The 24,721-nt window shown below is 46.8% G+C and overlaps 1 protein-coding gene across 1 annotated transcript in view; it reads left to right on the forward strand.

The window, feature by feature from the left end:
* Positions 1-24,721, forward strand: part of cntln (centlein, centrosomal protein) — a 181,035-nt gene that overhangs the window by 81,276 nt on the left and 75,038 nt on the right. The window contains exons 11-13 of the mRNA XM_045716502.2: positions 706-813; positions 5,891-6,012; positions 10,629-10,748. Of these exons, the coding sequence (XP_045572458.1) occupies positions 706-813; positions 5,891-6,012; positions 10,629-10,748 (350 nt within the window). The remainder of the gene's footprint in view (positions 1-705; positions 814-5,890; positions 6,013-10,628; positions 10,749-24,721) is intronic.

Genomic DNA, 24,721 nt, shown 5'->3' on the forward strand with positions numbered 1-24,721 from the left:
GAGGGGAGAGATGGTATGTGTGTGTGAGGGGAGAGATGGTATGTGTGTGTGAGGGGAGAGATGGTATGTGTGTGTGAGGGGAGAGATGGTATGTGTGTGTGAGGGGAAAGATGGTATGTGTGTGTGAGGGGAGAGATGGTATGTGTGTGTGTGAGGGGAGAGATGGTATGTGTGTGTGAGGGGAGAGATGGTATGTGTGTGTGAGGGGAGAGATGGTATGTGTGTGTGAGGGGAGAGATGGTATGTGTGTGTGAGGGGAAAGATGGTATATGTGTGTGAGGGGAGAGATGGTATGTGTGTGTGAGGGGAGAGATGGTATGTGTGTGTGAGGGGAGAGATGGTATGTGTGTGTGAGGGGAGAGATGGTATGTGTGTGTGAGGGGAGAGATGGTATGTCTGTGTGAGGCGAGAGATGGTATGTGTGTGTGAGGGGAGAGATGGTATGTGTGTGTGAGGGGAGAGATGGTATGTGTGTGTATGTGTGTGTGTTCGGCGGGTGTGTTCTTACTTGTGTATCTGTATGTCTTCACGTAAGGGAAAAGTGAAATGAACATATATAATGTGTTATTGGTATTCACACAGCCGTTGTGCAGCTGTTAATTGAGCACTAGTTGTCTCTGTAATGTGATGCTAAAGCCTGCTGAAGCGCGTAGCCGAACCCCCTTCCTCTCTCTCTCTCTCTGATTGAATGACTACATCCCCCAGAGTGTACCGGTGCAGCGGTCCAGGTCGTTGTCCCCGGCGAGCAGCGTGGAGTCAGGAAGAGGAGTGGAAAAGAGGATTCATGACCTGGAGGAGCTGCTCAGACTGAAGGTACAAACCTCACTGACCTCTACACTACACACTCTCTCTTTGTCTCTCGCTGTCTGTCTCTCTGTCTGTCTCTCTCGCTGTCTCTCTCTCTGGCTGTCTCTCTCTCTGTTTGTCTCTCTCTCTCTGTTTGTCTCTCTGTTTGTCTCTCGCTGTCTGTCTCTCTGTCTGTCTCTCTCTCTATTTGTCTCTCTGTCTTTCTCACTCTGTCTCTGTCTGTTTCTCTCTCTTTGTGTCATTTTCTCTCTCTTTTCAATTCCCTTCTTCCTGTCTCTTTAGTCTTAATTCTGTTTTCTATTCTCTATTCTTTCCCCCCGTTCTCTCCCCATTTCCTCTCTCTCTCTCTCTCTCTCTCTCTACTCCCTCGTCTCTCCTCTCTCTCCCTCCTCCTAATGCTTTCCAGCACATTGAGTAGTGTGAGTCCAGGTGAGAGGTACCTGTGTTCTGTTTCCTGTGTGTATTGATATGACCTCATTGTCATCATCAGGCCCATTCAGAGACAGACAGGCCGTCATGTGTGAATGTCACTGCTCTGCCGCCAGCCACGACACGCTACTACTGAGAGTTAGCTAACGCACCGATAGGACGAGGGAGGGCTGTCACGCATCTGCCTGCGCGGGTCCCTTGCCTCCCATCTCCCCTCAGAGGCCCAGCCAGCCCCCTGTCTCCCCCCTCTCATCAGTGCCTTCTCCTGACGGCTCAATTATCACCGTCTGTAATCACCACTCAGAGAGGTAGTAATGCCTCTGAAAAAGAGATGAAGATGTCCCTGCCTGCCTGGCTGGCTGGCTGCTGCAGCAGAGTGACTGACTCCCACATGTGTGTTCTGACTGACTGCCTCCAGCTTTAAACCACACATCAGTGTCTGGGTATTGTGTGTTAGACTTGTCTCAACCTGTGACATTCTCAGTCTCAACTCTTAAAAATGATGACCGTCTTTGGTTTTGTAACAACAGAGTATCGCTTTATAGTATTTTAACACCAGCCGGTGGGTACAGTATCTCTGCAATATGATTGCTGTGTGTTGGAGAGGCCAGCAGGGTGAATTGCTCCTGATAAGAGGTGAGTGGAGGGGATAGCAGAGACACACTCTCTCTCTGTCTCTCCCCGTGGTCCAGCATCGGGGAAGGCTGATGGTCTCTAAGGGGCTCAATTGCACCGCTGTTGCCGACTGCTTCCTCTCTGACCTTTCCTAACGGTGTGCCACACACTCACACACATACACTGATACATACACACACACTGACACACACACACACACACACACTGATACACACGACCGCTGAGCGTCTGTGTGGGCAATGAAGCAGCAGGAGAGGAGAGGATGCGGCAGGACTTGGACTCTCCCCATAAACCAATCAGCTCCATCGCTCTTTTAACCTTCACACTCTCCTCTGTTCTGCGGTCTCTCTCTTTCTCCTCTCTCTCCTTTTTATTTCTCTCTTGTGCTATTATTATTTCTCCCCTCTTATTTCTCTCTTCGTCTCTGTTTTTGCCTCTTTCTCTTCTTCCTTGTCTCTTTTCTTTCCTCTCGCTCTCTCTCTCAATTTTTCAATTTCAATTAAATTCAATTTGCTTTATAGGCATGACGTAACAATGTACATATTGCCAAAGCTTACTTTGGATATTTACAATATAAAACGAATAAGAATCAAAATTGTCAACGGGACAACAGTAACAAAAATAACCAAGGGGCAAAATAACCATACATTGAACAATAGCAATAAGCATACAGTAGAGGACACGTGCAGGTTGGTTGGTCTGTCAGACACTGTCCCTCATCTTATGGCAGCCAGCAATGTAGTGAACTGCCAACCCACAGCTCTCTGCGTCTTCCCCCAACAGGACTGGTTGCCTATTCTCATCAGAGTGATCTTTGAAACCTTGAATAAGGGTTTCAAATTTGGGGAAATAACACTCTCTAATTGTTTTATATTTTTGACATTTAGCCAGGAAATGCAGCTCTGTCTCAGGTTCTGCTGTGGTGCAGTGGTTACACATCCTTTCCTCTACAGGGAGCCAGATAGCACTGCATTTTGCTTTGTGCTTGTGTTTCCCAATAAGCAATGTAGTTTTGTTTTGACTGTGTTGTAATTTGTTTTATTCTGATTGATTGGATGTTCTGTTTCTGAGGCTTCAGTGTGTTAGTAGAACAAGTTTGTGAACTCAGCCACAGGACCAGCTGGATGAGGGGACTCTTTTCTTTGCTCAGCTCTTGGCATTGCAGGGCTTGGTAATGATATGAGAGGGGGTCACTGTATTTTAGATGTTTCCAAAACTTAATTGCTCTTTTTTGAGTTTTTATTATTAGTGGATATTGGCCTAATTCTGCCCTGCATGCATTGTTTGTAGTTCTCCTCTGGACATGTAGGAGAATCTTACAGAACTCTGCATGCAGGGTTTCAATGGGGTGTTTGTCCCATTTGGTGAAATCTTGTTTTGGCATGAAGTGCAATTGGTTCAATGATACATTCAATTAGTTTTAGCCAAATTTTAATAGGTATTTCAATTTGAATTTGTTTTTTAATGGCGAAGAATGCCCTGTGTGCTTTCCCCTCAGTTCATTCACTGCATCATGAAGGTGTCCAATTGAGCTTATTTTTAAACCTAAGTAATTGTAGTGTGTGCAGTACTCTATATATTTTGTACCTATTGAGAACTTTGGTCTAATACCCTGAGATCTGGATCTTCTCTGGAAAATCCTCTCTCTCTCTCTCTGTCTCTCTCTCTCTCTTCCCCCCCGTCCACTACAGATATATGGAGGTCATGTCTCTTTACTCAGCCAGGGATATTAGCAGTTATTTTGGTGTCAGGTCTAAAGTGTCCCTATTACATCACATACTAGACAGACACTCAGACTGATGCTAATGGCTGATGATACGCATGACTGTGTTATTTAATGGTTCCATTTACATGTCTGTAGTGCGGACTGAGAGGCGTTTAACAGAGTTGTGTGTGTGTTTTCGGTTTTACTGTCCTTGTGGGGACCAGAAGTCCTCACAAGGATAGTAAAACAAGGAAAATTTGCACAAGTAGGGCCGTTTCGCCGGTTCCCACAAGGAAAAAGGCTGTTTTAGGCTTAGGGTTTAGGCTCAGGGGTTAGGTTTAGGGTTACAGTTAGGGTTAGGAGTTAGGTTTAGGAATAGGGGTTTGGGTTTAGGTTTAGGGAAAATAGCATTTTGAATGGGAATCAATTGTTTGGACCCCACAAAGATACTAAAACAAACGTGCGCGTGGCGAGTGGTAATTCAACAACCCTCATCTTAGATTAGACATCCACTGACCCCATTATATTGGGCACACAATTTATACTGTGTACCCAGTGTGATTGTATCAGTTAAATGCTGAACTGGACTGAACAGTAGGGGATCCTAACAAACTGTTTTTATTTATTTCATTTTTTTGTACAAACTTGCCACTTCCAGGACAAGTAAACAACAGCACTGTCTCTCTCTGAGGTCTGAGAGACACCAAATTATTTTTCAGCTTGAGAACATACATGCTGGATGATTAGGGTCTGGGGCCAGTGTACCCAGAGCAGGCTGTGTGTTGTGTTGTGGAGTATTGATTGCTGGTGGTGGGGTTGAAGTGTGATCTGTGATGACCAGGGTTGGGGCCGGGGCCCAGTGGGAGCTCTAAGGGGCCTGGGAAGCAATGATGTGGCTAATGCCCTGCCACTCCGACCAGAGCCCCTCTGCAATCAATCAGTCAGGACTCTCTCTCTCTCTGTGTGTGGTTCTCTCTCCTTTCATTAGAGGCAGAAACCCAGGCTGCGTTTGGGGGGCTTTGTGTTGTAAAGGCGGCCCGTGTAACGGATGTCCTCTGTGAATATCTCTCACCAGTACACAAAAATCCATACTTGTCACATCGGTGGAGTGTGAGAGAAAGTGTGTGTGTGTGTGTCTGTCTCTGAGTGTGTGTGTGCATACGTCCATGTGTGTGCTGCCGCTCCCGCTCCTCTCTGTTCTCTTTGTCCTTGTTAATAATAACAGGGTTCAGAGCTCACATTTCCCTCTCTGCAGGGCAGCCGTGTCATATCAGCAGTAAACAAGCTCTTCCCTTCAAAAGGCTCTCGACAAGAAGTCTCCCCAGCCCTGCCTGGCCACTCAAGCAGAAACCTGCTCTGCTCTCTTTCTCTCTCTCTTATTCTTTCTCTCTTTCTGTCTCTCTCATCTTTCCTCCTCTTCTCCCTCCCTAGCCCTAGCCTGCCTGTTTTAAAGTGTTTTCTTCTTCCACTCTGTTAAGGTCAGAATAATAGAGGCGTTCCTGTCAGGAGCATCTAGATGTTCTCCTCCTTCTCTCCCCTGAAAGTCCCACGTTGTAATCTTTTCTTTTTTTAAATAGTCAGTCATTGCCGCCCCAATTGGGTGGTGACCCCAGTCAATGACCAGTACCCCGCTGAGGGGAGAGGGGCTGAAGGAGGGGGGAGGGTGGTGTGAAGAGGGTTCAAAGTGCTCTCTCTCCCTGTTGACTTGACCATATTAATGCTGTACCTGTAACGAACCTCGGATGCTGGAGGAACACTTGTCAGAGAGAAGGAGAGGAACTGCAATGTCAGAGAGAGGTGATGCTTCCTCAATAATGGAGCACATCCTTGTTATAGCTACATGTTACAGTAACAGGAGTTATATCTGACCTGGGGGGTGTACAGCAGTGGAGGCTGGTGGGACGAGCTATAGGAGGACTCATTGTAATGGCTGGAAAGGAATGAAGGGGCCAGAGTCAAACGTTGTTTCCATGTGTTTGATATCGTTCCATTTATTCCATACCAGCCATTACAATGATCCCATCCTCCTATAGCTCCTCCCACCAGCCTCCACTGGTGTACAGTTCCGTACTAGACTGACACTGTCAGTAATTAAATTATTTACACTGTTTCTAGGTCGATTTTCTATCTTTTGGAAATACACTGCTCTCAATGTAAGATTTAAGTCATTTTAACTTTTCAGAAAGATTTGTCATCACTCCCAACCCCCGACCGGTTTCACATTTCAGTGAAATCATTTGATTTCCCTGTGCACTGCATGTGTGAAGTGGCCACACTGTGTAACGTAACCTCCTGTATGTCTCTGGCCGGCAGACGGAGGAGAACGAGGAGCTGCGGAGGGCCCATGAGAAACGCCACGAGCGCCTGCGTCTCGTCCAGACCAACTACAGGACAGTCAAAGACCAGCTCCGAGAGGTGGAGGACGCACAGGGCCTGTGAGTACCCTACTAGAACTAGAATTCAATATTCTACTCTACTAGAATTCTATTTCTATGGTACCACTTCCACCCAGCAGCAGACTGACGTTCTGGTATAGAGTGGCAGGTGACACACTTCCACACAGCGGCAGACTGACGTTCTGGTATAGAGTGGCAGTTGACACACTTCCACCCAGTGGCAGACTGACGTTCTGGTATAGAGTGGCAGGTGACACACTTCCACCCAGCGGCAGACTGACGTTCTGGTATAGAGTGGCAGGTGACACACTTCCACCCAGCGGCAGACTGACGTTCTGGTATAGGGTGGCAGGTGACACACTTCCACCCAGCGGCAGACTGACGTTCTGGTATAGAGTGGCAGGTGACACACTTCCACCCAGCGGCAGACTGACGTTCTGGTATAGAGTGGCAGGTGACACACTTCCACCCAGCGGCAGACTGACGTTCTGGTATAGAGTGGCAGGTGACACACTTCCACCCAGCGGCAGACTGACGTTCTGGTATAGAGAGGCAGGTGACACACTTCCACCGAGCGGCAGACTGACGTTCTGGTATAGAGTGGCAGGTGACACACTTCCACCCAGCGGCAGACTGACGTTCTGGTATAGAGTGGCAGGTGACACACTTCCACCCAGCGGCAGACTGACGTTCTGGTATAGAGTGGCAGGTGACACACTTCCACCCAGCGGCAGACTGACGTTCTGGTATAGAGTGGCAGGTGACACACTTCCACCCAGCGGCAGACTGACGTTCTGGTATAGAGTGGCAGGTGACACACTTCCACCCAGCGGCAGACTGACGTTCTGGTATAGAGTGGCAGGTGACACACTTCCACCCAGCGGCAGACTGACGTTCTGGTATAGAGTGGCAGGTGACACACTTCCACCCAGCGGCAGACTGACGTTCTGGTATAGAGTGGCAGGTGACACACTTCCACCGAGCGGCAGACTGACGTTCTGGTATAGAGTGGCAGGTGACACACTTCCACCCAGCGGCAGACTGACGTTCTGGTATAGAATGACCTTTACTCTTTATGTTACGTGTCATCACCTGACCTACTGTGTGGGAAGAGTGGGAGGCTTACACCTTTACCTTTGAAAAAGCTTAACTGGTTTTAAGCGAATCAATTTCGTAGCTTAGCGTTCGAGTCGCTGTGCATGCCTTTGTTTCTCTCTCTGTTTCTCTCTTTCCTTCTTACCCTGGCATCAATTAGGACTTGAGGCTGAAGGGGTCCGTTATAGAGGGGACAGGGTGTCTGAGAAACTCCTGGGGAGGGACGGGGGACGAGGTGGAGAGGGGGTGATTTGAAGGGGAGTGATTTCCTCTTCCGATCCCCTTGGTTTGATCTAGATCAAAACCACGGGGTTTTCACACAAAGAGGGCAATGTGGCGGCAGATGTCATTAACGTGACACACACTCTTTCTCCCTCTTTCTGACTTCCTCCCCCAAAGCTTCAGGCAGCGAGGAGAACCTTTTAAAACACTAACTAATAGAAGCGTATGTGGGGTTGGTATCCACACGGGACTGACGTGTTGACCCTGTCAGCTGTTTTCTCCCCGGGTTAATTAAAGAAAACAGCGGCTGCAACGTGAGGCCGTGTGAAAGTAGAGCGAGCGAGTATTCACCATCCACCACCTCCCCACCGTTCGGCGAGGAGCTGCTCTGCGCAGCACGGAACAACAGGCAGACAGAGAGAGCGTTTGACAGACAGAGAGAACGAAGAGAGCATCACTTGGAAACAACACCATTTGTGCCCGTCTGTACATTTTAGCAGGTTATCAAGAAAGTGTGGTGTGTGTGGTTGTCTCCTTGTTGTTGGAGGATCTTGATGAAAACGAGGGCACACTGCTAGCAGGAAGAAAATAGGTCTGTCTGATATTTTTCTCTGTTTGTAACCTCTTGTGGCAATAAGTCATATTAAAAAGGTACAATTTTAAATGTTATAAAGCAGTTTTGTTGCCAACAGGGAATTGGTGATTCATAATACACAGTCAACCAGTACGCCATCAGACTGACCTGTCACCTGCATATTGGCATCATCATTTGACAGGAGACAGAATTGACACGATATGCAGCTTTGCCCTTTTCATCCTCAGCCTTTGATGGCGCCACCCAGGCAGCTCCTCAGCCTTATGATCGTTGGCATTCACTTGGATGGGTTAACCTCTCATATCCATCCTTAAATAGTCCCAAACCCACTGGGGTAATGCCAGTCTGAACGGGGAGACAATGGAGAAACCACTTAAACACTACCCGTTAGAGCTGTGGAATCAGGCCTAACAAGTCAGGGGGGAAAACGTCCACTCTCATTGCATTTTGGGCTTGTTAGGGATTTCCCAGTTGCCTCCACGCTGTGTTGATTGTTTTCGGGGAAAGTGGTGGGGGTGAGGAGGGGCTTCTTTTATGCCCTCCCTTTGTGTGTTAGACTGAAAGGGGGGGGGGGGGGTAAACTGTTCTGAAGACCACCTCTACCTGCCTCTTATTCTGTTCTGGAGTTTAAATTGAATAGACCACCTCCTCCCCCCATTATGACAGGTGAAACCATTAGGATTAGTAGCGTTAGTTTGTGCTTCCTCTTCAGCATGTTGCTGCTGCCACCCTCACATTCATCTGGTTTCTCTCCCCAGGAGAGTGACTTATTGAGGGACTGAGTTAGTATTGGTGCTCTATGGGTCTGGGTTGATGTGCAGTGGCTGTTTCCCAAATGGCACCCTATTCCCTATAGTTCACCTGAGGCTCTGGTTAAAAAGTAGTGCACTATTTTGAGAATATCGTTCCATTTCAGACACAGCCAGTGTGTGTTGGTGGAGTGGACACTGGAGCAGGAAGTAGGGTAACTACCAGCGAATCAGAGCACAGCTGCAGGCCCTGGACACTCTCTCCTCATCAGCATGCAGCCGACACACAGCCGGGCTGGACCGCTCCGGAGAAACAGCACTGTCATTCATGATTACCACCAGACGCGCCCAAACGGAATAAAAGAGCAGAAAAAACCCAACTTCTTATTTATATTAGAGAGAAGAAAGTTTTAATCAGACTGGGATGACGGAATGAGTAAATAAATGAAAGGTTATTAAAACGTCTGCAGTCTGATCAAAGTTGCGCCCGTAAACAGATTCCCCTCGAATTAAAAGCAATTAGCCGGAGAGTCTTCTCTGTGAATAAAGTGCTCTCCCATTTCTGTTTCCTTGCTGCTTAATAACGGAAACTAGTTGACTGCTGGGGGGAAGCACTGAGGGCTGGACTGGTGCTGGATCCAAAATGGACTCCTAGTCCCTACCCCCTAGGCACTCCCTGAAGATCTAAATGCTCCTCTCGGCCGATCAGAAGACGGTGTGAATCATTTACATATTTACCCTTTAGTCATTTAGCAGATGCTCTTATCCAGAGCAGCTTACAGGAGTAATTAAGGTTAAGTGCATTGCTCAAGGGCACATCGACAGATTTTTCACCTAGTTGGCTCGAGGATTCGAACCAGCAACCTTTCTGTTACTGGCCCAACGCTCTTAACTGCTAGGCTACCACAATTACAATATTGCTTAAAGGAGCGGACAAGATAAGCGTTCCGTCCATATCCCTGGTAGCAGGTCTGTCTGATCAGATCCACAGGACGGCAGGCTGTAGGGGCTTGCTCCTGCATACAACACACAGTGTAGAGAAATGCATTTTGCATCGCAATACTCTCCCCTCTCACCATAAGAATACATACAGAGTAATCCTCAGTGTCTAAGTTTTGTTGTGGGAAGTTCCAGTGATCTCTCTTCAATGTATCAGAGAGAGAGAGAGAGAGTCTTTGCTCTCGGGGAAAGAAACCCGGGGATCACAGGACAGCTCAGACACACTACAGCACCGCACAGTCGGCACCATACCACAAGTTAAAGGGCTCCAAATTGCTCACAGGGGCATTAGCGGTATCAAATGAAAGAAAATGTACTGTTCCTCCTGTTGCCTTCCCACTCCCAGGAACGGGGTCTTAACTGGTATTAGCGTGGCAGAGCGGCGTCTACATAGCCCATAATGACCACGGGAAAGAAACCCTGGACGATATAGATATAACCCTGGTTTCGCATACCTCGGAATCCATTTCCTCTCCTTCCTTCATTGAGAGAGAGAGAGAGAGAGATCTAATTTTCTTCTTTATTAGATGGTTGTTGTCTTTGCACTAGAAGTGTTCAAATGAAGGACTGATTGGAGTTGAATGGTGGTGGAGGGGTGGGTAGGCTGGGATTGATTGATGAGGGGAAATAGGCGGTGGGTGTGTGTCTGCCACGCCACCGTGTATAAGTGTCATTAAGTATTCATAAGTGATGTGTGTTGGTTTGGGTGTGTTTGAGCCATTATTTACATCTACATGGCACACTGGGAATCCTCTGCAGTCCGCAGCCTAGCCACTCGGGCACTGCCCTGGGATTTAACTAACACCAACTGAGTGTGTACACTTGATTTGCCACTGAAGTATCAAAGTCAAGGCCGCTCATTTGAATACGGCTACAAATGTCTAAATAACAACAGTTCTCCCGATGTGAATTGACCAGGGGCTGCTAGGTATGGTACTAACTGTTCTCCCCTGTGTCCTCGGTGTGTGTGTGTGTGTGTGTGTGTGTGGGTGCAGGCCCAGGGGCAGGACCCAGCAGCGGGCAGAGCCGTGGCAGCTCCGCCAGGAGAACAGCGATGCGGTGTGGAACGAGCTGGCCTACTTCAAACACCTCAACAAGAAGCTCACTACACACAAGTAAGTCCCACTCCTGTCTGTTTCTCTGTCTCTCTCTCTGTCTCTATACCTCCTCAGTTGGCCTGATTGCTTGCTGATATAGAGTATTGTCATTTGCACACACACACACGTTTTAGACACACGCCCTCACCTCTGTCTGACCTCTCGACCTCTCCCCCACAGTTTGTCGGTGTTAAACTTTGAGCACGCCCTTCTGAACTTCACAGCGTCCGTCTCCTCTCCTCATTATTTCCAGCCAGCAGGTTCCAACACTAGATCATTAGCCCCGTCTCTCATTTGGAAAATTGCCGGCCCCAAGATTTTGTTGGTTGGAGAAAAAAATCTCACATTATCGGTGTGCTCTGGCAGTGTCTTTGTGAAGCGTCTTCATTTGCGTGTTGTTTCTAATGATAGTGAGAAATAGATCGTTTTAAGCTGGCAACAGCTCCATGTTCCACGTCATATATATTTGAATCATTCTACACGGCGGACAGCAAAAACATTTCTTCATTAAAGTAATTTTACCTTTACATTTTTTTGCAACGAACGTGGGGACGGTCGGGTCTGTTAGTTGCAACTCTGGGGTATGATTTCATTCATCATCACTACCAATTAATTATATCAAATACCTCACTGGACCTTTCTGTTCTCTGATCTGTGGCTATGTGAATGTGTTTGGTAAAGGAGAGCTACCTAAGAACGTAAACAGACAGAATATTATGAAGACATGTTGTCCGTGTCCCACAGTACACGTACCGGTACTGAGCCTCCGTGACAATAGTGGTGTAACGAGAGGGCGGGAGGGAGGGAGGGAGGGAGGGAGAGAGAGATAAAGAGAAAGGTGAGGGACAGGGATTGTGTTAATTACCAGGGCTGTTGGATGTGTTGCTCTTCATTAGGGCCTCTGACTGCGGCTCCCTACCACTCTGCCAGGGCTCATGCTGCTGTACAGCCCAGACCAGGCTCAACCAACCACTGACCAGCCCTACCCGTCCCTACTCTACCCCGTTCTCTACTCTACCCCGTTCCCTACACTACCCCGTTCCCTACACTACCCCGTTCCCCACACTACCCCGTTCCCTACTCTACCCCGTTCCCTACGCTACCCCGTTCTCTACTCTACCCCGTTCTCTACTCTACCCCGTTCTTTACTCTACCCCGTTCTCTACACTACCCCGTTCCCTTCTCTACCCCGTTCCCTTCTCTACCCCGTTCTCTACTTTACCCCGTTCCCTTCTCTACCCCGTTCCCTACTCTACCCCGTTCCCTACGCTACCCCATTCCCTACTCTTCCCCGACCCCTACCCTACCCCGTTCTTTACTCTACCCCGTTCCCTACTCTACCCCACCTCTGTAGTGTGGTGATGTAGCAGGCTGAGGCCTGGGCTCTCCTCCTCCTCTTCCCCTCTCCTCCTCTTCCCCTCACCTCCTCTTCCCCTCTCCTTCTCCTCCCCTCTCCTCCTCCTGTCCGGTCCTCCTAATCCCAGATGATCTCATTATGATCTAGCCCGGCTGCCTCTCTTTCTCTCTTTCTCTGAGCCAGAGCTGTCCGAGCTAATTACAGACCAGGCATACAGCCGCCACAGCTCCAGCCGCCGCTGCCGGTTAAGGATCCTCCCGGCCGGGCAAGCGGCTGCAACGTCCTGCCCGGTCCTTGCAACTGACCTGCGAGGAGCACGAGGGAGAGCGGGAAGCCGCCCATTCCCTTTCAGGCTGTGCAGCCCCTGTCCTCCGGGGTTAGTGCTGATCCCCGTCAACCCAGCCAGGCACTTGCTACCCCAGCGCCCCACTCCAAGGCCCAAAGTAAACTTGGCGGAGGTCTCTAACTCGTGCTTTAGAAAAACTACCCCCCCCACACACACACAGAACCGCCATGCTTTGATCCTGGCCCCGGCAACAGCCCCGACGACCATTAGACGGCTCAGTGTGCAAAAGCAAGCAGCAGGCACACCGTCCGTCCGACCACCTTCCCCACTCCCCCCTTCTCCTCTCCCCAAACCCACTCTCCTCACCCCATCTCCATTTATATCTATTGGGAGTGTTTGGGAAGGCGGGGGTGTGGGAGGGCAGGGGAAGAGGGGGGCAAGAAACGAAGCATACACGGTGCAATTAGGCTGGGCTTCTATATCAAGCTGTTTGGCGGCTCCGGCGATGTAAATTACTGTTGATAGCCAACAATTAAGGAGATGGGAGCCGTGTTGGTGCAATAACTAGACCAACACACACCCCCAGCCCTAAACTTCGGCTGTATCCCAAAATGGCACCCTATTCCCTATATAGTGGACTGCTTTTGACCAGACCACTGTGGGCCCGGCGCTGGTCAAAAGCAGTGCACTATATAGAGAATAGGGTTCCATTTGGAGCGTAGACATCTAGTGCTTCTGCAAGGCCCAATAATAAGTGGCAGTTTGCCATTCTGCCGTCCATATTAAGATGATTGTGCTTGTGAAGGTTGCGCCTCCTCGTAAGTGTTAGCTATGATTCGCTAATGGCTAATTATCTCCTGGCTGGAGGTAGGAGGAGGAGTTTGGGCCCAATAACAGTCCAACGAAGGCTGCTGTTAGGATGTTTAGATGCTTAAAGGATATTCTCTCACCCCTCATTTCCTTTCTCTCTCTCTCTCTGTTGGGCTAAAGTCTCTCTCTGTTGGCTAAAGTCTCTCTCTCTCTCTCTCTCTCTCTCTGTTGGCTAAAGTCTCTCTTTCTGTTGGTTAAAGTCTCTCTCTCTCTCTGTTGGCTAAAGTCTCTCGGCTCTCTCTCTCTCTCTCTCTCTCTCTCTCTCTGTTGGGCTAAAGTCTCTCTATGTGGGCTAAAGTCTCTCTCTCTCTGTTGGCTAAAGTCTCTCTCTCTCTCTCTCTCTCTCTCTCTCTCTCTCTCTCTCTCTCTCTCTCTCTGTTGGGCTAAAGTCTCTCTATGCTGGCTAAAGTCTCTCTCTCTCTCTCTCTCTCTCTCTCTCTCTCTGTTGGCTAAAGTCTCTCTCTCTCTGTTGGGCTAAAGTCTCTCTCTGTTGGCTAAACTCTCTCTCTCTCTGTTGGGCTAAAGTCTCTCTATGTTGGCTAAAGTCTCTCTCTGTTGGCTAAAGTCTCTCTCTGTTGGCTAAAGTCTCTCTCTGTTTGCTAAAGTATCTCTCTCTCTCTTGGCTAAAGTCTCTCTCTCTCTCTCTCTCTCTTGGCTAAAGTCTCTCTCTGTTTGCTAAAGTCTCTCTCTCTCTCTCTCTCTGTTGGCATGGGAAACATATGTTAACATTGCCAAAGCAAGTGAAGTAGATAATAAGCAAAAGTGGGAAAAAAACTATAAAACTGAACAGTAAACATTTACACTCACAAATGTTCCAAAACAATAGACATTTCAAAAGGTATTATGTGCAAATAGTTAAAGTAAAAAAGGGAAAATAAATAAACATAAATGTAGGTTGTATTTACAATGGTGTTTGTTCTTCACTGGTTGCCCTTTTCTTGTGGCAACAGGTCACAAATCGTGCTGCTGTGATGACACACTGTGGTATTTCACCCAATAGATATGGGAGTTTATCAAAATTGGATTTGGTTTCGAATTCTTTGTTGAATCTGTGTAATCTGAGGGAAAAATGTGTCTCTAATATGGTCATACATTTGGCAGGAGGTTAGGAAGTGCAGCTCAGTTTCCACCTCATTTTGTGGGCAATGTGCACATAGCCTGTCTTCTCTTGAGAGACAGTTCTGCCTACGGCAATCTTTCTCAATAGCAAGGCTATGCTCACTGACTCTGTACATAGTCAAAGCTTTCCTTCAGTTTGGGTCAGTCACAGTGGTCAGGTATTCTGCCACTGTTTACTCTCTGTTTAGGGCCAAATATCATTCTAGTTTGCTCTGTTTTTTTTGTAAATGCTTTCCAATGTGCCAAGTAATTATCTCTTTGTTTTCTCATGATTTAGTTGGGTCTAATTGTGTTGCTGTCCTGGGGCTCTGTGGGGTGTGTTTGTTAACAGAGCCCCAGGACCAGCTTGCTTAGGGGACTCTTCTCCAGGTTTATTTCTCTGTGGGTGATGGCTTTGTTATGGAAGGTTTGGGAATTGCTTCCTTTTAGGTGGTTGTAGAATTTAATGGCTCTTTTCTGGATTTTGATAATTAGCGGGTATCTGCCTAATTCTGCTCTTCATGCATTATTTGGTGTTTTACGTTGTACATGGAGGATATTTTTATAGAATTCTGCATGCAGAGTCTCAATTTGGTGTTTGGTGAATTCTTGGTTGGTGAGCGGACCCCAGACCTAACAACCATAAAGGGCAATGGGTTCTATAACTGATTCAAGTATTTTCTGCCAGATCCTAATTGGTATGTCGAATTGTATGTTCCTTTTGATGGCATAGAGGGCCCTTCTTGCCTTGTCTCTCAGATCGTTCACAGCTTTGTGGAGGTTACCTGTGGCACTGATGTTTAGGCCCAGGTATGTATCGTTTTTGTGTGCTCTAGGGCAGCGGTGTCTAGATGGAATTTGAATTCGTGGTCCTGGCAACTGGACCTTTTTTGGAACACCATTATTTTTGTCTTACTGAGATGTTATTTCAGGGCCAAGGTCTAACAGAATCTGTGCAGAAGATCTAGGTGCTGCTGTAGGCCCTCCTTGGTTGGGGACAGAGCACCAGATCATCAGTAGACATTTGACTTCAGATTCTGGTAGGATGAGGCCGGGTGCTGCAGACTATATGTTGAAGAGGGTGGGGCTTAAGCTGCATCCCTGTCACACCTCACGGCCCTGTGGAAAGAAATGTGTGTGTTTTTTGCCAATTTTAATTGCACACTAGTTGTTTGTGTACATGGATTTTATAATGACGTATGTTTTTCCCCCAACACCACTTTCCATCAATTTGTATAGCAGACCCTCATGCCAAATTGAGTCAAAAGCTATTTTGAACTCAACAAAGCTTGAGAAGACTTTGCCTTTGTTTTCAAATCGAATTGTATTTGTCACATGCGCCGAATACAACAGGTGTAGACCTTACAGTGAAATGCTTACTTACAAGCCCTTAACCAACAATGCAGTTTTAAGAAAATACCTATTATAAAAAAGTAAGAAATAATTAAAGAACAGCAGTAAAATAACAATAGCGAGGCTATATATAGGGGGTACCGGTACAGAGTCAATGTGCGGAGGCACTGGTTAGTCGAGGTAATGGAGGTAATATGTACATGTAGGTAGAGTTATTAAAGTGACTATGCATAGATAATAACAGAGTCTCTGTTATTATCGCAGCAGCGTAGAAGGGGGAGGCAATGCAAATAGTCTGTGTAGCTATTTGATTAGATGTTCAGGAGTCTTATGGCTTGGGGGTAGAAGCTGTTTAGAAGCCTCTTGGACCTAGACTTGGCGCTCCGGTACCGCTTGCCGTGCGGTAGCAGAGAGAACAGTCTGACTAGGGTGGCTGGAGTCTTTGACAATCTTTAGGGCCTTCCTCTGACACCACCTGGTATAGAGGTCCTGGATGGCAGGAAGCTTGGTCCTAGTGATGTACTGGGCCGTACGCACTACCCTCTGTTGGTTTGTTTGTTTGTTAATTAGGGTGTGCAAGGTGAATACGGGGTCTGTCGTACAGTAATTTGGTAAAAAGCCAATTTGACATTTGCTCTGTACATTGTTTTCAGTGAGGAAATGTACGAGTCTGCTGTTAATGATAATGCAGAGGAATTTCTCAAGGTTGCTGTTGACGCATATCCCACGGTAGTTATTGGGGTCAAATTTGTCTCCGCTTTTGTGGATTGGGGTGATCAGTCCTTGGTTCCAAATATTGGGGAAGATGCCAGAGCTGATGATGATGTTAAAGAGTTTAAGTATAGCCAATTGGAATGTGTGGTCTGTATATTTTATAATTCATTTAGGATACCATTAACACCACAGGCCTTTTTGGGTTGGAGGGTTTTCATTATGTCCTGTAGTTCATTCAATCTCTGTCTCTCTCTGTCGCTCTCTCTCGGGCTAAAGTCTCTGTCTCTCTTACTGTCTCTCTTTCTGTCTCTCTCTCTCTCTCTCTCTCTCGGGCTGTCTCTCTCTGTGTCTTTTGGTCTCTCACTCTCTCTCGTTCTGTCCTGAGCGGCTGTGTACAGATGTTTCATCATTGCTCCCCCCATCCAAACAGGCACTTATAAAAGAGGCTTGAGGTCCAATCAACCATTTGTTGCCAAAATGAGTGTGCTTGTGTAGTGTTTATTCCCTGGGTCCGGGTCCCTGTAGTGTTGCTCTCAACACAACAACACTCCAATTATTGGATCCTCTAGTTCCCTTAGTGGAGGTGAGGCCGTTAAGGAAGGTGAACCAGCTGCAGGTCCACTATTGTAGTTTAATCTCTCTCCCACTGGCTCCCTGCAATGGAAATGATCATGGATGCAATCAGGCACAGAGTGCTTAAGAACTCAACTTCATACCCTTGAACTTGCTAGGTATTATTAAGACCTGTGTGTTTAGGTGATTTGAGTGAAGGCGGACTAGAGTCTCCCCTGACATCATTAGAAGTACCATGATCTGCAGCATTAGATTAAATGCCTGCATTTATGTTAGAAATGTCCCTTTGTCCTATTGTATTGGTCACATGCGCCGAATATAGAATGCAACAGGTGTAGACTTTACCGTGCAATTCTTACTTAGGAGCCCTTTCCCAACAACGCAGAGTTAAAAAGTAAGAACAATAGAAAATATGAACACCATAAATAACTATGACGAGGCTATATACAAGGAGTACCGAGTCAATGTGCAGGGGTACCAGGTTGTAGAGGTACCAGGTTGTTGAGGTAGTTGAGAGAATATGTACATGTAGGTAGGGGTAAAGGTGACTAGGCAATCAGGTTAGAAAATAAACAGAATTCCGTGTGTGTGTGTGTGTGTGTGTGTGTGTGTGTGTGTGTGTGTGTGTGTGTATTGGAGTGTCAGTGTAAGTATGTGTGTGTGTGTGTTGGAGTATAAGTGTGTGTGTTGGAGTGTCAGTGTAAGTATGTGTGTGTGTGTTGGAGTATAAGTGTGTGTGTGTGTGTGTGTGTGTGTGTGTGTGTGTGTGTGTGTGTGTGTGTGTGTTGGAGTGTCAGTGTAAGTATGTGTGAGCGTGTGTGTTGGAGTGTCAGTGTAAGTGTGTGTGAGCGTGTGTGTTGGAGTGTCAGTGTAAGTGTGTGTGAGGATGTGTGTGTTGGAGTGTCAGTGTAAGTGTGTGTGAGCGTGTGTGTTGGAGTGTCAGTGTAAGTGTGTGTGAGGATGTGTGTGTTGGAGTGTCAGTGTAAGTGTGTGTGAGGATGTGTGTGTTGGAGTGTCAGTGTAAGTGTGTGTGAGGATGTGTGTGTTGGAGTGTCAGTGTAAGTGTGTGTGAGGATGTGTGTGTTGGAGTGTCAGTGTAAGTGTGTGTGAGGATGTGTGTGTTGGAGTGTCAGTGTAAGTGTGTGTGAGGATGTGTGTGTTGGAGTGTCAGTGTAAGTGTGTGTGAGGATGTGTGTGTTGGAGTGTCAGTGTGTGTGAGCGTGTGTGTTGGAGTGTCAGTGTAAGTATGTGTGAGCGTGTGTGTTGGAGTGTCAGTGTAAGTGTGTGTGAGGATGTGTGTGTTGGAGTGTCAGTGTAAGTGTGTGTGAGGATGTGTGTGTTGGAGTGTCAGTGTAAGTATGTGTGAGCGTGTGTGTTGGAGTGTCAGTGTAAGTGTGTGTGAGGATGTGTGTGTTGGAGTGTCAGTGTAAGTATGTGTGAGCGTGTGTGTTGGAGTGTCAGTGTAAGTGTGTGTGAGGATGTGTGTGTTGGAGTGTCAGTGTAAGTGTGTGTGAGGGTGTGTGTTGGAGTGTCAGTGTAAGTGTGTGTGTGTATGTGTGTGTTGGAGTGTAAGTGTGTATGTGTGTGTTGGAGTGTCAGTGTAAGTGTGTGTGAGCGTGTGTGTTGGAGTGTCAGTGTAAGTGTGTGTGAGGATGTGTGTGTTGGAGTGTCAGTGTAAGTGTGTGTGTGTATGTGTGTGTTGGAGTGTCAGTGTAAGTGTGTGTGTATGTGTGTGTTGGAGTGTCAGTGTGTGTGTGTGTGTGTGTATGTGTGTGTTGGAGTGTCAGTGTAAGTGTGTGTGTGTATGTGTGTGTTGGAGTGTCAGTGTAAGTGTGTGTGTATGTGTGTGTTGGAGTGTAAGTGTGTATGTGTGTGTTGGAGTGTCAGTGTAAGTGTGTGTGTATGTGTGTGTTGGAGTGTAAGTGTGTATGTGTGTGTTGGAGTGTCAGTGTAAGTGTGTGTGTATGTGTGTGTTGGAGTGTAAGTGTGTATGTGTGTGTTGGAGTGTAAGTGTGTGTGTATGTGTGTGTTGGAGTGTAAGTGTGTATGTGTGTGTTGGAGTGTCAGTGTAAGTGTGTGTGTGTGTATGTGTGTGTTGGAGTGTCAGTGTAAGTGTGTGTGTATGTGTGTGTTGGAGTGTAAGTGTGTATGTGTGTGTTGGAGTGTCAGTGTGTGAGTGTGTGGGTAGAGTCACATCGGCAGTGTAAATTCCCTCTGTCATAACATTGTTTGTTTCCTTTGTTGTTGTTGTGTCTATATCAAACAGATCATAGATTTATTTGTAATCTCACTCTGATCACTGTTTCAATGTATAAACTGGGTTTACCCTTGGTTTGTTGTGTCAAGGTCTATAGACTCCCCTGACTCTCCTGATAGCCCTAAAACAGGCCTATTTACCCTCCCAGGTTTGAAGTGGTCCTGATAGAAGACTTGACTTTTTCCATTGGGACCACTCTACCATCGGTTTGATATCAAATTAGGCAGTCAGCAGGAAATCTTTCTCTCTCTTCTTTATTTAATCATCAATTGTTGTACTCCTCAGACAGAGACCCCTGTTTCAAATATGGGCTCTCAAACATGAAGCACACTCTGGAGGAGAATGATCTGAATTACTTCAATTGCGAATGAGCAAATAAAGCGGAAAGCCGCCGGAGCGCCGGCCAGGCATTCAGATTGAAATGTCCTCTTTGTCGTTGGTGGAGGAGAGGCAGGGCGGGAGTGGGTTGGGAGAGGAATGTTGATTCGCCATGGGTTAATTTTATCTCCCTTCATTATGGTTCTGTCTCTGGTAGTCCTCTGGTTGTCCGCCGCTCGTTAATTGTTGTTAGCGGTCTGTGGGTGAAAGGGAGGCAGGGATTATTTAGGCCCTCGTAAACAGACTAAACACTGGCTACGCGGCGCGCTCCGCGGCAGGCGGCGCCCTCACACTAAAGACGGTACACTCAGTCGACATCAAAGCATAAATTAGGCAGCTATTACTGTTGGATAAAAAGCCTTTGAGATGATTTGTAGGAATAACGGAGTGGCGAAGAAGCTCCCTCTACTGAGAGTGACCATTACAGACGTGGTGGAGACGTTTGACTCTAATGAAGTTTAATAAAGTTTACCCGGGTTTTCTGCTCTCTCTCTTTCTCTCTGCGATGTATTTTCTCTCTCCTTTCATCTTGATTGCTAAAATGTATTAGGAGTAATGAGTGTATTTTGCCCCCCGGACCAGGGAGTGTTAGGGGGAGGGACGCACGGGGCAGACAGACAGACAGACAGACAGACACACACACACACACACACACACACACACACACACACACACACACACACACACACACACACACACACACACACACACACACACACACACACACAAAGAAGAAAATGTTTTATGTTTGTTTTGATAACCGACCACCTAAGTGCCTCCTTTATTCATTATTTGCTAAATGAATTATTCTTTGAAACTTTGCTGCACACTTACTGGGTAATTATGAGGCAAGCCCTAGCCTGCCTGCTGTCTGGATTGTACCGCGGCCAGCCGACGCTCAGAAGGCATGGGAACTAAAGCTGTGCTGTGAAACATCAACATGGATAATAAGCACATTTCACAGGACCAAGCTGAGAAAGTACATCCCTACAGTGATATCTACCTGTTTAGTCAGATACTGTGTGTTGTGTCACTTTACGACATGCAAACAGATACCATAACACTACACACTGAACAGTAGTATAAACGCAGCAGGGTTCAGTCTACTTTTTGTGGTATTTGTATGTTGTAATGTCAATATTGACAGATGCCATCATCAGATGAGATCATACTTAACAAAAATATTGTTCTTAAGGTCTGAAATCTCAAATCTGGTATTTTAATGCGGCGGGCACAATGGACCTCCTTAACCGTTTTCACTAGTCCACCCCACTAGTGCCTGAACCTGGAGGCCTATTTACCTCCCGTATCAATGCCCTGTGGCTGAGGAGGGAGAGGTGTGCTCTGGCTCCGCTCAGTGACTCACTGCTTCACTGTTGTTGTTGCATTATGGCCCGTGGCCACGAGAACAGAGAGCTGTATGAACTACAACACTTTACTGCTGACAGTGGAGGCTTATCCGTCCTCCCTCCCCGTCGGTACTAGACACAGCCTGTGTCCCAAATGGCATCCTATTCCTTATATAGTGCACAACATTTGACCAGAGCCCTATGGGCCCTGGTCAAACGTAGTGCACTTAATAGAGAATAGGGTGTAATTTGGTATGGACACACAGACAGACTCTTGCCTTTCTGGGCTTAAAGCTGCAGAGAGAGAGGGGAATTCCCCTCTGACTCAAAATGATGTCTTTCCTCACCTCTTCTTCAGGGGGGAACTGACGCACTCTCTTCTCTAGTCATAGAAAGTGCTAGAAGTGTTTTTTTTTACCCCCTCTCTCTCTCTTTCTCACTCACTCTTTCTTTCTCTCTCTCTGTTCTATGTTTTTATGTGCCAAGCATGAAATGGGAGAGAGTGAGATCGAGGGAAGGCCTGGCGCGTGAAAAGCACAACGGTCAAAAGATGATGTACTGCTCTGTGATCCCTGGTGGGTCGGAGCTGGCAGTGTGTGCTCTAAGCTCTGTTAGTCTACTCTAGAGGAACACAGGTAGAGAAAAGATCAAATGACTTGGAATAGATGGCTCAGGGCTCGGCTGGCTCCGATGCTACTACTGTATTTCAGGAGAGAAGGGTTTTAACAAACAGCGAAACAGAGACGTACAATACAGAGCCATCATTACCAAGCAGAACGCATCTGTTCCGTCTGTATTCTTTCGTTTTGATGCTAGCAGAGGTAAAAGCGTTTGTTTTTTCCGCTTTCAAGCCTGCTGAGTTTGTATTCTACCTCAGGCGAGGCGTTATGAGGGAATTGGAGATGGATTTGCTGGCTTTATTTGAACAGAAGAGAAAGGGGAAAAAGAGAGAACAGGATGTGTGATTGACCACAAACACTGTTCTATGCTGCTGTCAAGGGTTGGACAGGAAAGCATCTGTTTTAGGATTATTAAAGTCTACCTATCAGTAGTGTTCTGGAGGGCCACTGTAGTGGATCAAGTGTGTCCTTACGCATGCCTGTTTGACCAGTAAACAGAAGTCAATGGCTGCATCTGAAATGGCATCCTATTCACACGTTACATGCGGCCAAAAGTAGTTCACTATATAGGGAATAGGGTGCTATTTTGGACGCCGAAAATATCAGTGATGAAGCCCAGAAGAGGATATTGTAATGTAGAGAGGAGCAATCAATTACTGCTATAGGAAATGCACCTTGAATGCGTTTATTCAAGCACCTCGAAATATTGACTTCCGTAGATTTTAGTGGCATGATTTTCCCCACCACTGTTCTATAGCTAAGAGTAGTACATTATGTATCTGATCTCAGAACAACAGGGGAGTTGGCTGTTGTTTCTACTCATTTTACTCTGAGCCGTTCTCCTGTGTGTGGTGCGCTGATAGATACAGACACTCCTCAGGCAACCCTGGTGTTACCCCCTCTTCCTTATGTATTTATTCGAAGAAATATCTAACATCCAACCAGCCTCTCAACCCTCTAGAGAGGGCCACGCTCCCCCCTCCCCCCAGGGAACCAAATAGACTGCAAATAAACATCTGTTATTCAAATTGATGCATTCACACTAAGGAATCACACAAGCCTATGAAGCGAGAGGGAGAGGGAAACGGAGAAGGGGGCGAATGGAACGGGAGGGAGATGGGAGTTAGCAACCTCTCATAAAACAATTTATATGCAGTTGACAAAAAAAACTGGAATTTGCATCAGGCCTTGGTCTGTATTTTAATTGAACAACTGTTGGGTCTGAAGAGACCTCCAGTACTGGCTGCTGGATTGAGGGCTAATAAAGCGGTGTTCACACTGCAGCCCAGAGGCCTAACACCACAGCTCACCACGCTGGAGATGTGAGGTAAATGTTTGGTTGAGAGGGAGAGCAGATACAGTAGAAGGTGATCTAGTTGGGTTGAGGAATAAGATAAGTTTTGCTTAGAGTGCTTCATAGTACTGTCACCTATGATGTCTTTTTAGGATCTAAGGACAGTCATCTACCGGTAGCCGCCTTCAAGGGAATTTGTCTCTGTTTGCTTGCTTGTGTGTGGCGTATTGGGCCACACACTGACTGCATTCATGTATTAGATATGTTTAATATCTCTCCTATACTGGTCCTTTACTAGGGTGTCATGGTGGGAAACCAGAAGGTCCCCGGACACAAAACAAAACCCCATCTGGAATCTAATCCGGGATCACTGAGAGAAACATGTTCATCCTTCAACTAACAGAGTGTCTTCAATATGAACTTCGGTGTCACGTCGATACGGCCGGCATCGGACAAGGCGTAAAAGAGAAACATTAGAAGAAATTGGCCCGTTCCACATTTCAGTTAATTTGTCCCATTAATGGGCTGTATGGATACATAATAGTATTCTCAGGGCAGTGCTGGGAGCTGGAGCCTGCATCGACTGCAGCTCATTTATAGAGGAAAATCTATAGTGAAGCAGCGACACGTATCCATCCGCATTCTCTCTGTCTCACCCCCCAGAGAGGGTCATTTGTGGATTTATTTAAGCTGTGGGTACGTTAGGTCATTCGTCTGTTATTATATCTTATTGTCCAGAAGGAACCTGCAAGTATTTAGTTAGACAGTGTATACCATGTGTATCCTGTACATACGACTAATACAACTTAAAACTAGGCCTTGGTTCACACTGTATAACTGTGGTGAACCCTGAGCCATTTCACACACCTCAAGCCTACTACCTAACCTATCCCTAACTGAGAACTAATCACATTTTATTGCCAACTACCAGTAAGAACATTTAGCAGTCCATGTTTATGTAAATGAAGACATCATTGAAGAAAGAACGGAATGGACGGAACAGCACAGAACAGAACACCAGAAGGCCCTCACCATGTGTGTTTACTAACAGAACCAGGGTCCAAGCTGACACGACCACACTCATATGGCGCTGGTCTGGAGGTGTGTAAGGTTTCATTACTGGACCGTTCCATGCTCCTAGTTGAACCTGTATTACATGAGCCACCAGTCAGTCAGTCAGTCAGGAAAAGGAAATCAGGTTGAGTGATAGGATGCCACTGAAACAGTAGTTGACACAGACAGTGTTTCTCTCTCTGTCTTCTCCATCTCCCCGGGTGCATGGGGCTGTGGAGGGAAGGGGCGGGGAACGAGGTGTGTGTTTTCAGGTGCGACGGTCTCAGCGGGACCTATACTCATATCCTCCGCAGACTTCTTTTTGGGTCCTAATAATAACTTGAAAGTGCAAGAGTCTCGAGCATGGCTCCTTTCCTCTTAATTAGCCTTTAGCGGGAATCAAGCTAATCGCAGAGAGTTAATTGGGCTCATACACACACACACACACACACACACACACACACACACACACACATTGTACCTCCTTACCTGGGTTTCATGTTTCTTGTCACTTTGATTTCCATATGAATTAAATCCAGCCTTAATTAGCTGGTTTTCCTCTTCATATTAATCATCGCGGTATCGTAGAGGAGGATTTGATGCCACGGTTGTCAGGTTAAAAGTAAAATGGAGGCGTCACATACAGTCAATGGTTGTAAGGTGGAATTAGAAGTGGCATTTACAGGAATGTAACCAGATGTATCCTTTCCTTGGGTCCAGGTGTGTTGAGAGAAGAGGAGGGCAAGTCTGACACAGAAACTGCCCTTCCTGTCACTAAAGTCTTGAAGA

Source organism: Salmo salar, chromosome 04, assembly GCF_965601325.2.
Source record: "Salmo salar chromosome 04, fSalSal1, whole genome shotgun sequence".
Lineage (NCBI taxonomy): Eukaryota > Metazoa > Chordata > Actinopteri > Salmoniformes > Salmonidae > Salmo > Salmo salar.